We start from the raw sequence: 13,363 nt of genomic DNA on the forward strand, positions 1-13,363 counted from the left end.
AAGGGGGGAAAATCAACTGTACTTGAGGTTTGTTGTTGTTGTTGTTGTTTAAGATTCATTTACTTATTTGAGAGAGAGAGAGAGAGTGTGTGCACAGGTGAGCTGGAGGGGGAGGGGCAGAAGGGGAGGGAGTGAGAGTCCTAAGCAGAGGCACCCACGCAGGGCTCAATCTCATGACCCTGAGATCATGACCTGAGCCAAAATCAAGAATTAGATGATTAACCGACTGCACCACCCAATCACCCCTGTATTAGAGTTCTTAACTGAGTGATTACAAGATACAAATTTGAGTCTAAAAGTAATTTTGTAATAGATTACCAAGTTTGTTAAATTCAGATCTTTTATATTTTGCCATAGGACAACCCAAACCTATTCATATATTTTTAGCACCTTCTACTGTGCCTGGCACACACTTGGTAATCAACAAATATTTGTTGTTGAATGCACAAATGGAAGATAGTGTGTCTGGAGTACTACATGTGCAAAGAAACAATATGTATTCCATACTGGAATTATCAGAAGCCCTTATGAAAGTACCTTGATTTGTTGCCTTTGGCAAAGGCAAAGAAATATTTCAGAGGCTGATGGTCCTTTAGTAGTTGGTCCTTTTCACCAAAAAGATGCAGATGTGTTGGCCAGAATCACACATTAATATAAAGAAGAGGTGGAAACTGAGTTGGTTTTTTTTTTTTAAGATTTTATTTGAGAGAGAGAGCAGGGGGAGGGTCAGAGGGAGAGGGAGAAGCAGACTCCCCACTGAGCACGGAGGCCGACAACACGGTGGGGGGGCTCGACCCCAGGACCCTAAGACCAGGACCTGAGCGGAAATCAGATGCTCAACCGAGCCACCCAGGTGCCCCCAAATCGAGTTTTAAAATCCTGTCTCTCACACAGTAAAATTCCCCTTACCAAAATTCTGCCAAGAATTAATTCTGTTTAAAAGATTTTTGTGTTGTCTATTTTAGCCTGTTGGTATGCAGAACATTGGTAAATGGTTCCCTGATCTCTGGCAGTTTTCTAAGACAAACAGATTTACTACTTTTTGTCATATAAGCGATAAAATGACTATCCCAGCTAGATATAAGATTATGGGCTGAGTTCAATGGCTGACTTGTTTGTATTCTTATTCCAACCCAATTAGTTTAGAAAGAGAATATCCCCTCATAAAAAAGTGCACACACAGAGGGTACAAAAGAAATTCAGTGATCTATCAGCATCATCATCAATGCAATAACTGTCTTGTGTGAAATCATGAAAAACTGTAATTGGAAAACTTTCAACTATATGTGAATTTGTCAAGAAAGAAAATTTTTTTTTAAGATTTTTATTTATTTATTTGAGAGAGAGAGAATGAGAGATAGAGAGCATGAGAGGGGAGAGGGTCAGAGGTAGAAGCAGACTCCCTGCTGAGCAGGGAGCCCGATGTGGGACTCGATCCTGGGACTCCAGGATCATGACCTGAGCCAAAGGCAGTAACTTAACCAACTGAGCCACCCAGCTGCCCGCCAAGAAAGAAATTTTAAAATGCTATGAGTGAAATTTTATGTAAGCATTCTTTACAAATTTTACTTTTGACAATTTCCATCCCTGTGTTTATGGCAGGTACAAATTGAAAATTCATTTTAAAACATTTAAGGAATATTGTAGGCAGCCCCTCTCCAACAGAACTTTCTGTGATGATGAAAATGTTCTGTATCTAAGCTGTCCAACATGGTAGGGTATTAGCCATATGTGGCCACTCAACACTTGAAATGAGGCTAGCGCACCTGAGGAATTGAATTTTAAATTTTATTTAATTTAAATGAGTTTAATATTAAATTTAAATAGCTACATGACATGAGTAGCTATTGAATCAAACAGCACAGCTCTAAGATAGCACACTAACCAAAGGCACCACTGAGCATATATGTTTTAAGGAACTGCAAAGGAAGTTATAAAAACAAATAATTTTGCAATTACTAAATCACAAATAAAATAATTTTTTTCCAAACATCTGAGAGAGAGAGAGAGCAGGAGTGTGTGGGGCAGGGGGAATGGGCAGAGGGAGAGGAAGAGAGACAATCTCAAGCAGACTCCTTGCTGAGTGCAGAGCCCTACACAGGGCTTGATCTCACGACACTGAGATCACGACCTGAGCCAAAATAAAATAATTTCTAATGTTAAAAATCTAAATATCAACTCTTCGAGAACTGATATTTACATATTAAATGTTCTGCACATCTTTTGTTTTAGAACTTTTTATCAAAAAAGAATACTGTTTGGTTATTGTCAATAATAAAGTTAAATACCCACATGTTGCAAAATATCCTCTAATATGCTAAATGGAGGAACATAATGGGCATTACATGAAGGCCTATATCCCCCTCCTTTTTTTAAAAAAAATTAATTAAGCCACTGACCAGTTGTAACATCTTTCAAAAATGACTGGAACAACATGTTTAAGAGATAAGAAGAGGTGTTTTATAAAGAGATTATGGGGACATAAACCTACCATGACCATTTTCCTTTGTTCATACAGCTTCTGTAATTGGTAGGACTTTTCCTCTGCTTTGATATAACCTTTTTTCACATCATCAACAGCCTGTCACCAAAACAAGGGCAGAGAAGAAAGGAACATCAAAGTCATTATCAAACATATTATTGATAAAAATAAAGAGATACAGATTCCTTTTCAGAACAACTCTTATCCATTTGGACCATCATCATCATCACCAGTGAACTCTGCCACAAGGATATATTTATTGGAATAAGTAGCATTTAAAGAGTGCCCAGTATGCACTCAAGAATTGTTCTAGGCACATGAAGGATCTTGTTTCTCCTGTTAAGAGATTTAAATTCCAGTTAATTTATACAGGTTGAAACAATTAGAGAATACTGAAAGATAACATATAATTGTTAAAGATAACAATGAGGTAGCAAAGATGTATGGTAAGTGATACACAGTAAGAACAGCAGAGTTTTTTGCTAATTATAGTTATCAGGGAAGACTTGGTTGGACCCCAAAGGTTAAGCTGAACGGAAAAAACTACAAATGGAAGTCAGGGAACAGGAACGCATCTGAGCTTAAATACATTCGGGAGACAGATCTGCCTGATTTAAAGAAAGGGTACGTGTCAGGGGACAACAAAATATAATGCTGGATGGGTTAAGTTAACAGATTATGAAGGATCCCAGAAAACAGGCACAGAAATTTAGACTTAAGGACAGCACTAAGGACTACTGGAGCTAAAATAAGCAATAAAAATTTGTGTTACTTTTAAAAGAGACTGATTTATATGAGTGCCAAATGAACCAAGCTACAGAGAGAATGAAATAAGGGAGACTGATGATGTTATGGTGCTTTAAGCATGACGTGAAACAAGACTGTAAAACTAGGATGGTAACAACTGAAGACAGGAAGAGATAAATCTGAGATTGTACATGGACAAAAATCCCCAAAAGGACTTGATACAAGCATGAAGGTACCTAGGTATAATATGCTTATTCTCAACTACTCCTGGTTCAGCTATATGAAACATGCGTCCCCTTCCCAACCTCACTCTATCCCAAGAAAAACTTTAAAAATCTAATAGAAGGGAAAATTCATCTTTGGGAGAGAAAAACAAGAGGAAGGAAAAGAACAAACAGAATCACTTGTCCAGGGTATTCAGAATCCAATCTCAGTGATTTGCTACAAGAACGACTTTTGTAGGCACCAGGCTGGGGCCACGTGAACCTTTACCAGAAGACTGCTGATTTCTTTAAGGTAAAAATCATTCCCCATAGCCTTTTAAGAGAAAATATTTACATAACATAATGAGTTCAGAGTTGAAGTCAAGAAACCATTTCAACTTCTAGCTCTGTCACCTAGCAAAGTACACTTGAGTATGGGTATGGTTATGGCACATAGTGGGAATGCAGGAGGAAATGGAGCTAGAGTCTCATCTTCTATAGTGGGAAATTAAGAGATACTGCTTGAATCTGAAAATTCAAGTAGGAGCAATATAACCAAGTCATAACAGAGACATGAAAGCAAATATAAAACAAAAGCTAAAGGGGGTGAAAATGGTTGTCTAGGGGGAGCAGAGATAAAGATAAGTGGAGTAATTAATATTTTTCATAATAACCTCTGTAGAACTATTTGACGCTTTAAACTCTATGTATGTGTAATTTTGAAGAAAAGTTTTTTAATAAGTACATAGCCATATGCTCATTTCCTGTTGTTTAAAAAAAACAGTAATAAATTTATTCTTGGGGCGCCTGAGTGGCTCAGTTGTTAAGCATCTTCCTAGGGCTCAGGTCATGATTCCAAGGTCCTGGGATCGAGCCCCACATCAGGCTCCCTGCTCAACGGGGAGCCTGCTTCTCCCTCTTCCACTCCCCCTGCTTGTGTTCCCTCTCTCGCTGTGTCCCTCTCTGTCAAATAAATAAATAAAATCTTTAAAAATAAATAAATAAATAAATTTATTCTTAACTCCAGGACATCTTTACTTCTTAAACTTATTTATCTTCTGTTAAATGGGATAGAATATTTTATTATTTTTTAAAGATTTTATTTTTGGGTGCCTGGGTGGCTCAGTTGGTTAAGCAACTGCCTTCGGCTCAGGTCATGATCCTGGAGTCCCTGGATCAAGTCCCGCATCAGGCTCCCTGCTCAGCAGGGAGTCTGCTTCTCCCTCTGACCCTCCCCCCTCTCATGTGTTCTCTCTGTCTCAAATAAATAAATAAAATCTTTAAAAAAAAAAAAAATTTTATTTTTAAGTAATTTCTACATCCAACATGGGGCTCGACCTCACAACACGAATATCAAGAGTTGCATCTTCTACTGACTAAGCCAACCAGTTGCCCCATGATAGAACATTTTAAAAATGTAACTTAACTAAGATCCAGGAGGCAAAGCAATTTATCCAAGGATTCACACTGGATTGGCAAATTACATACTACATATAAGCAGAAAAAGAAATCAGGCCTTTCCAGGAAGATCAATTCACCTACCTGATGAAAAAAGTAGGTAACAGCAAGGTCATTGTCATTTAAGAGGATTTCTTCTTCGGTGGTAAAAAGCCACTTTCGAATGGTTAGGCAGGTGCCTGGCACAGCTGATGTGTAATTCTGGACGTAGAGTTTATGAGGAAATTCATTAGGTGCCAGCTTACGTACTGAAGAGAAGGCAAAAAAGAAAGAAAGAAAGAAAGAAAGCTAAAGTGAAAAGATATGTAAGGAATTTCCTCAGCACAAACTGTGTAAGACATTAAGAATGGCAGGCTTTCCTTAACCAGAACATTGGCTTAGAACCATCAAGTAGCTCTGCTATGGGACCACAAAATAACCATTTCTCTAGCCAAATCTATCCCTTCTAACTATGACTATGGCCAATCGAGCCTCAAACTGATGGAAATCTATCACTTGTAATGACGCGCCCTTGAACTAACATTTGACTGTGCAGACAGCATCTATTCCAAAGTCAATTAAAATATCTTATCCGTTATCTGGTAAATTACAGCAATGTCCACTGAACATCGTTAAAGCAAGCCTCTCCTCTTACCCACCCAGCCATGGTGCATTCAGTCTCTCATGTGGCAATTCTCAATGAACTGCTTCTATTGTTAAGAGCTGAAAGACTCTCCCCACTCCCCACCCCCAACTCTAAGACATTCATCAAAGTGAAAAGTATCTTCTCAGTAATGTTTCTTCCTCTTCCTAACAAGGCACAGCAGGATAAAACACTATTGTGTTTAATTTCCATGTTACTTTTCTTTGGAAAGGCTCAGAGTTTTCTTCTCTTGATGTTTACTTGACTTTGTAACACTGCAAAAAGACAGATTTAATATTTCCCACTTTATTTGTTAACTAAAGCTTAGAAAAAAGGGGTAAGATTAGAATCCAAGTGCTGTGGTTCCCTAGCAATCCTCTGTAACATTTATATCTGCTAGTTAGACCATAGGGAGTTGGGAAGATGAAAAGTAATAAGGAGATGGCTGCTTCAGGGGGAATCAACTTTGTTACACCTTGACCAGGGATGGCAAGGTGACCCAAACCTACGAAACTCTCCCCCTCTTTCTGGATGAGGAAGGTGGGATCAATCAATATCTGTCATTTCTGGCCTTAGCCCCATATATATATGATGTAGAAAAGACCCATAAACTATAGGAAATCTGTCATTAACAGCAAGCACTCAGACTTCCTCCCCTTTGTGAACTCAATGCAACCAATGTGACCAGCATCCCGAGCTTTTATAAAATAACATATGAGAAACTTCCTGTCACCATGCAATAAAATTTCCTAGAAAGAGAATATGGAAAATTAAATACATGCATTAAAGCAAAGGTTTTTAAGCAATGTATCTCTTTTCTAACTCCTGAAAATAAAAAGCTATTCTTAATTATCTACAAAAAGCATAAAAGTACACTAAAACAAGTTGTGGCTAAATGGAATATCCTTCTTTTTGGCTATTTCATTGGAATATATTAATTTTGAAACTCTGATTTTAAAAAACGTCATGAAGTATCAGTGCTAGGTATAAGTAAGTTATACTTACAAAAGAGGAAAAAGGATCGACAGTGATCAGACACCCTTTTGACTTGGGCTTAATAGGATCTGCCTAGTCTGCTTGTGGGACACAGTCCTAGTGAGTGGGATTTCCCCTTCTTCAAGCTCTTATTCTCCAGGCAAACAGTTTCAGTATGACAGCTTCTGGGAGCTTCAGTCTGATAGTATTAGAATTAGAATAAAATACCCTCAAACAAAACTTAAATTAGCTGACTGGCACTTACCAAAGGAATGATTGATCACTTCAAATAAGGCAAAGTAATTCACCGTCGTACTGTCCATGCCAACCTTTGCTGCAATAGCCTATAGTATAAACAGGATAGATTCATTTTAGGGTAACTAAATCAAACAATACTTTGGGAAAAGACAGGTGTGTGCATGTGCAAGGGGGGAAAGGGAGGCGTTTCGCTATCTTGGTTTCACATAAACTAAATTCATCATCTAAAGCTATTCTTCTTTATATGTATGTGTACATGCACTCATGCACACATATGTATGAAATAAAAGGGGAAAAATATACCTGTATTTGACCCAAACAGTTATGATCTCTAAAATGATTTCCCCCGCCAATTCAAGCTGGTAATAATCTCTCCTTAAATATCATCTTTTCTCTCTGAAATATGACTTCATCCCACGAAGAAGGTCTTTTTTAACACCACTTATAAGTCATGTGCTTGATAAGAACAGATCTTAAGAAGAAAATAAATTCTTAAATATCCACTCTCACACATTTAACCTACATTTAATACAGGCTGTTAACATACAAAATCTGTATCTTTGGTTCTTGAGCTTAAAATAGTTGTCAATTTTGTTCATGCTTCAAAATTATTCTTATTTATTTTTTGGACAATCCATGCCTCAGCCTGGAGACCTCCATTTCCTAAGAATTATCACCATGAGTATCTATATGAAAACAGTAAAATGTTGGGACAACAGAGGAATATTAAACAAGTATTAGGGGATGCCTGGGTGGCTCAGTGAGTTAGGCGTCTGCCTTTAGCTCAGGTCATGATCCCAGGGTCATGGGATTGAGTCCCACATCAGGCTCCTTGCTCAGCAGGGAGCCTGCTTCTCCCTCTACCTGCCGCTCCCCCTGCCTGGGCTCTCTCTCCTCTGACAAATAAATAAAATCTTTAAAAAACAAAACAAAAACAAGTATTAGTCCTTCTTTCTAGGAGCTCATATGACAACAAACAATTGAAAGACTCCACGTGCAAATAAACGAAAACTGAAATTACAAACAGAAGACAACAAAACTCAAAAAACACAAAATAGTACAATTCTTTTTCCAGATCAATCCCAATATAAATAAGGTATTAATTGAACAAGATAAAATTGTTAAATACTAGTATCTCAGTAAACCAAATATAATTATATCCTTCTTCCCAGATCTATTCACATATCAAACAAACCTAAGTTCATCCCTGATGTGAGAAAGAAATTGGAGATTATAAATGTTCTAAGTCACCATTCTACACTGTACTGAACAGAAACTGAAATGCTTTCAAGGTTTGGAAAATGGCTGGGGCGCCTGGGTGGCTCAGTCGTTAAGCGTCTGCCTGCGGCTCAGGTCATGATTCCAGGGTCCTGGGATCGAGCCCTGCATCGGGCTCCCTGCTCAGCGGGAGGCCTGCTTCTCCCTCTCCCACTCCCCCTGCTTGTGTTCCCTCTCTCACTGTCTCTCTCTCTGTCAAATAAATAAATAAAATCTTTAATTAAAAAAAAAAAAGGTTTGGAAAATGGCTTATAGCTACAAAAAAATAAATAAGTAATTGGCCTCGCTAGAGAAATACTCAGGGAAAAAAAATACAAAACATCGGCAACTTGTAAAATTAACATTTTCCTTGCAATCACTGCACCATTTTGTAATTTCAGCAGTACCTCAAATTCTGCATATACCCTTTGCCATGGTATATAGTACATGAGTAAATGTATGGGGAACAGATTTGTTTCTTTGCTACAAAGGAAAAATAAATATTAATATCCAGAAACCTGTCTCCCTGAAAGTCTTGATCAAAGCAGGATTAAAGATAAACAAAAAGGCCTAGGGTGCCTGGGTGGCTCAGTCGTTAAGCGTCTGCCTTCAGCTCAGGTCATGATCCCAGGGTCCTGGGATCCGGCAGGAAACCTGCTTCTCCCTCTCCCATTCCTCCTGCTTGTGTTCCCTCTCTCTCTGTGTCTCTCTCTGTCAAATAAATAAAATCTTAAAAAAAAAAACAACCAAAATGAACTATTGGGACCTCATCAAGATAGAAAGTTTTTGCATAGCAAAGGAAACAGATGACAAACCCAGAAGACAACCTAAAGAATGGGAGAAGACATTTGCAAATATCAGATAAAGGACTAGTATCCAAAATCTATAAAGAACTTATCAAGCTCAAGCCAAAAAAACAAATAATCCAGTCAAGAAATGGGCAGAAGACATGAACAGACATTTCTCCAAAGAAGACATAGACATAGACAAAGAAGACCAACAGACACATGAAAAAAACGCCCAACATCACAAGGCATCAGGGAAATACAAATTGAAACCACAATGAGATACCACCTCACACCAGTCAGAATGGCTAAAATTAACAAGTCAGGAAACAACAGATGTTGGCAAGGATGTGGAGAAAGGGAAACCCTCCGACACTGTTGGTGGGAATGCAAGCTAGTGCAGCCACTCTGGAAAACAGTATGGAGGTTCCTCAAAAAGTTAAAAATAGAGCACTACTAGGTATTTACCCAAAAGATACAAATGTAGTGATCCGAAGGGGCACATGCACCCCAATGTTTATAGCAGCAATGTCCACAATAGCCAAACTATGGAAAGAGACCAGATGTCCATCAACAGATAAATGGATAAAAAAGATGTGGTATATATATACAATGGAATATTACTCAGCCATCAAACAGAATGAAATCTTACCATTTGCAACGATGTGGATGGAATTATTATGCTAAGCAAAATAAGTCAGTCAGAGAAAGACAATTATCCTATGATTTCACTTATATGTGGAATTTAAGAAATAAAACAGAGGATGGGGAAGGGAGGGAAAAATAAAATAAGATGAAATCAGAGAGGGAGACAAACCATAAGAGACTCTTAACTAAGGAAACAAACTGAGGGTTGCTGGAAGGGAGGTTGGTGGGCTGATGTGGTAACTGGGTGATGGGAATTAAGGAGGGCACGTGATGTAATGAACACTGGGTATTATATACACTGGGTGTTATATACACTGAACACTACCTCTGAAACTAATAATACACTACATATTAATTAACTGAATTTAAATTAAATTTAAAAATATATACATATAATTTCTTACTGAAAGAAACCAGGACTCCTGAGGAAAGTGGCTGATTCTAGATCTAGGATGAGAAATATACAAAGGTGAGGCCAGAACACCTTGTTGTACCAAAAAGCAAGAATGCTATTACAAACAAATAAGTTGCATCAAAAGAATACAGAAGCAGACATGAAGGAGCTTCCACTGGCCAAAAATGGAACAATCTGAGCATCAAAGATAATATACGATTAAATCATATTAAATACCTAAAAACCCACGATACTAAAATAAAATAAAATAATTATCTCATTGGACATCACTGGGATCAACTAGGACACCAATTCTTTTTTTTGGGACACCAATTCTTTACTCTGACAATTGGCAATTAAAAAATTCAGTATTTATCCTCCCTTTCCTACAAAGTGTATTTTAGGGTAACTACATAACCCTAGTTAATAAGGCAAAGTTCTTTACAGAAGAATTCTACCTAACAAATACAAAGAAATGACAGATTAGAAAACCAGTACTTTGCAACCCTTAATGAAATCACTGGTTAAGGCAGCAATCATCGATAATACACTTATCTGATTACAGACCAATGGGAAATTTTACAATAGAGAGCCCAGGTTATCACCACCTAAACCCACTGATTAATCTTAGTATCACTAAAAGTGGGATAATCAAATATTGTGTAACTCTGTTGAAAAGCAATAGGAGATATATATATATATATATATATATATATATATATCACCAATTATGAAGTATTCTTATTAAAAAAAAGCTGAACCTGAACCTAATCGAGCCTCTCGAACAAACTTCAACTTACTCCAAATGTAAGGAGAAGATAGACATATTAAATGACACAGATAAAAGAAACAAACAGATAAATTCAGAATGTGGGACACTGCACAACACAGACCCAATTTCTACAACAAACCAATACATGAAAATAAAAAGTTGGGGAAGGGAAGGGAGACTGCTTTATATTAAAATAAACATAAAAACCAAACCTTGTTTAGATCCAGATTTTACCAAACCAACTATAAAAAATCATTTTCAGACAGCTGGGAAAATTTGACTATGGATTTGTTATTAGTTAATGCCAAGGAAATACTGTTAATTTTTTAGGTCTGATAATGGCTTTGTATTTATATAAGAAGAATGTCCTTATTTTTTTAGAGATTTATACTGAAATATACACAGGTCCAATAAAATGGAATTTGCTTTAAAATATTTAAACGAAGGGGCGCTTGGGTGGTTCAGTCTGTAAAGCGACTGCCTTCGGCTCAGGTCATGATCCCAGGGTCCTGGAATCGAGCCCTGCATGAGGCTCCCTGCTCAGTGGGGAGTCTGCTTCTTGCCCTTCCTCTCTGTCTGCCCCTCTCCCCCTGCTCGTGTTCTCTCTCTCTGTCCCAAATAAATAAAATCTTTAAAAAAAAAATTTAAACAAAGGAAAAGGAAAAAAGGATATATAATACAAATGTGGCAAAATCTTGATGATTATTAAATATGGGTGATGGAAAAATGGAGGTTCACTGTACTGTTCTGTTTTCATGTATGTTAAGTTTTTTACAATTAAAAAGGAGGGGGGCTAATCATACCTACTATGACCCAGGATATATACTGTACCTTTCTTTCAAGGAGGGCAAAGTACTTTCACATTAATAATAACATCAACAAGAGTAGCTAACATTTAATAAAGTTATTATATGCCAGATAAGTCCAAGCACTTTATATGTATTAACTCATTTAATCCATCTTTCCTTAGCTTTATACCAACCAATGTTGAGTCTACCTGTTCAAGTTTAATTTACCTGATATACTTGGTCTGTAGTACTGTTCTTTTTAACCCTGACCGTAACTGTTGTTCCATCTGGTAGTGCTACTCTGAGCTCTACGTCGGAGACACCATTGTAGTTCTGGGGGAAAAGATACAGAGACAGAATTTATCACCCAGCATATCCTTATTCTCCTTGTAACATGCTAGCTAAACAACAACCTAAACATGTGACAGAAAGCAAGTTCCAATGAAAAGGGGTAAAAAGAAACCTTAAAGTCAATACATTTTACAAGTCAGAAAGCTGACTTCAGGCTGCAGCAGTTAACCTTTAAGATGAACAGGGAGAAAAGAAACAGGTTAAAGCCAATGTGTTCACATTTCAAAACAGAACACGTGTGAAGCAGTTTAGGTCAAACACAGATGAGATTTTTGGCTTACTTCCAAACATTCAGAACTCACAAATGAGAAAAGAAAACAACTGAAAGCAATAGTTTTGACAAACATTCTCTGGGTTTAAATTGTGAGGCACACTAGATTGGCTCAAGTAGTATCCTGTTCCTTTCTAAAGCCTGAAGTAATCATTTACCTTTGACAGGAAAAAAGGATGAAATGCAGGAATCTTAGTATAATATTCAATTTTCTTCTAGAGAAGAGTAAACAATTCTTATCCCTTAATTCAAAAGATCCTTCTTTCTTATTGGTTTTGAGGATTAATACATTCCTCTAACAGATTTTTTTTTTTTAAGTAGGCCCCATCCCCAGTGTGGAGCCCAACTCAGGGCTTGAACTCATGACCCTGAGATCAAGACTTGAGCTGAGATCAAGAGTTGGATGCTTAACCAACTGCCCATGTGCCCCTCTTCTAACAGATTTTTGACTCTCTAAGTTTTATTAGAGAGAAACAACTATTTAAGAGCAAGTCGATTTTCATTTACCACTTAAAAAATATTCATCATCTAAAACCATCCTAAGCATTACTTCATTATAAGCCCTTGTCTGCAAGAAACTTATAATCTAGTTGGGAAAATAAGACATATACATATAAAATACTTAGTAGATAACACACTATTTAATATAGCAGCATTATGTATTCATTCTTCTACTCCATTAATATTTATTATGCACCTACAATATGCTGGACACTATGGTAAGGCACTGGGAATACATAAAGATGACCAAGTTCTTGTTCTTGAGTTCTAATGTATAACAGCATGGTGACCAGAGTTAACAATACTATATTGTATATTGGAATTTTGCTAGGAGGGTAGATCTTAAGTGTTCTCACCACACACACACACACACACACACACACACACACACACATAAAGGAAAGAAAGAAAGAAGAAAGAAAACGGTAACTATGAGGTAATGGATATGTTCGCTAGCTTGACTGTGGTGATATTTCACAATGTATACATATATCAAAACATAAAGTAGTACACTTCAAATACAGATGATTCTTATTTGTCAATTCTACCTCAATAAGACTGAAAAAAAAAAAAGACTTAGCTCTTACCTACAGGTAGTTCACAGTCTAGTGAACTAAAAATATAAAGTGATAATTTGATTATATGTATAAAAAAATTAGAGAATGAGAGAGCAACAAGGTGATGATCGGGTGGTCCTGACTGCAAAAGTTCTTGGTGGAATGAAAAACCAATGACGTGAGTATCAGGGAAAGCGTCAAAGAGAAGATGAACCTAGTACTAGGTCTTGAAAGATAAGCAGGGTACAGAAGAAACGGAAGTTGAAAAAATAGTCATTTGGGGAATTTATGGCA

At 37.1% G+C, this 13,363-nt stretch overlaps 1 protein-coding gene across 2 annotated transcripts in view; it reads right to left on the reverse strand.

Moving 5' to 3' along the window:
• The window catches only part of SNX27 (sorting nexin 27), a 68,542-nt gene that overhangs the window by 13,504 nt on the left and 41,675 nt on the right, over positions 1-13,363 (reverse strand). For both annotated transcript variants that reach the window (XM_028088242.2, XM_028088243.1), the window contains exons 5-8: positions 11,618-11,722; positions 6,753-6,831; positions 4,975-5,138; positions 2,492-2,581 (exon numbers count right to left, since the gene is read on the reverse strand). In XM_028088242.2, the coding sequence (XP_027944043.1) occupies positions 2,492-2,581; positions 4,975-5,138; positions 6,753-6,831; positions 11,618-11,722 (438 nt within the window). The remainder of the gene's footprint in view (positions 1-2,491; positions 2,582-4,974; positions 5,139-6,752; positions 6,832-11,617; positions 11,723-13,363) is intronic.

This window comes from Eumetopias jubatus, unplaced genomic scaffold, assembly GCF_037043125.1.
Source record: "Eumetopias jubatus isolate StellerSeaLion01/CBP00866 unplaced genomic scaffold, mEumJub1_p1.0 scaffold_4, whole genome shotgun sequence".
NCBI classification, from domain to species: Eukaryota; Metazoa; Chordata; class Mammalia; order Carnivora; family Otariidae; genus Eumetopias; species Eumetopias jubatus.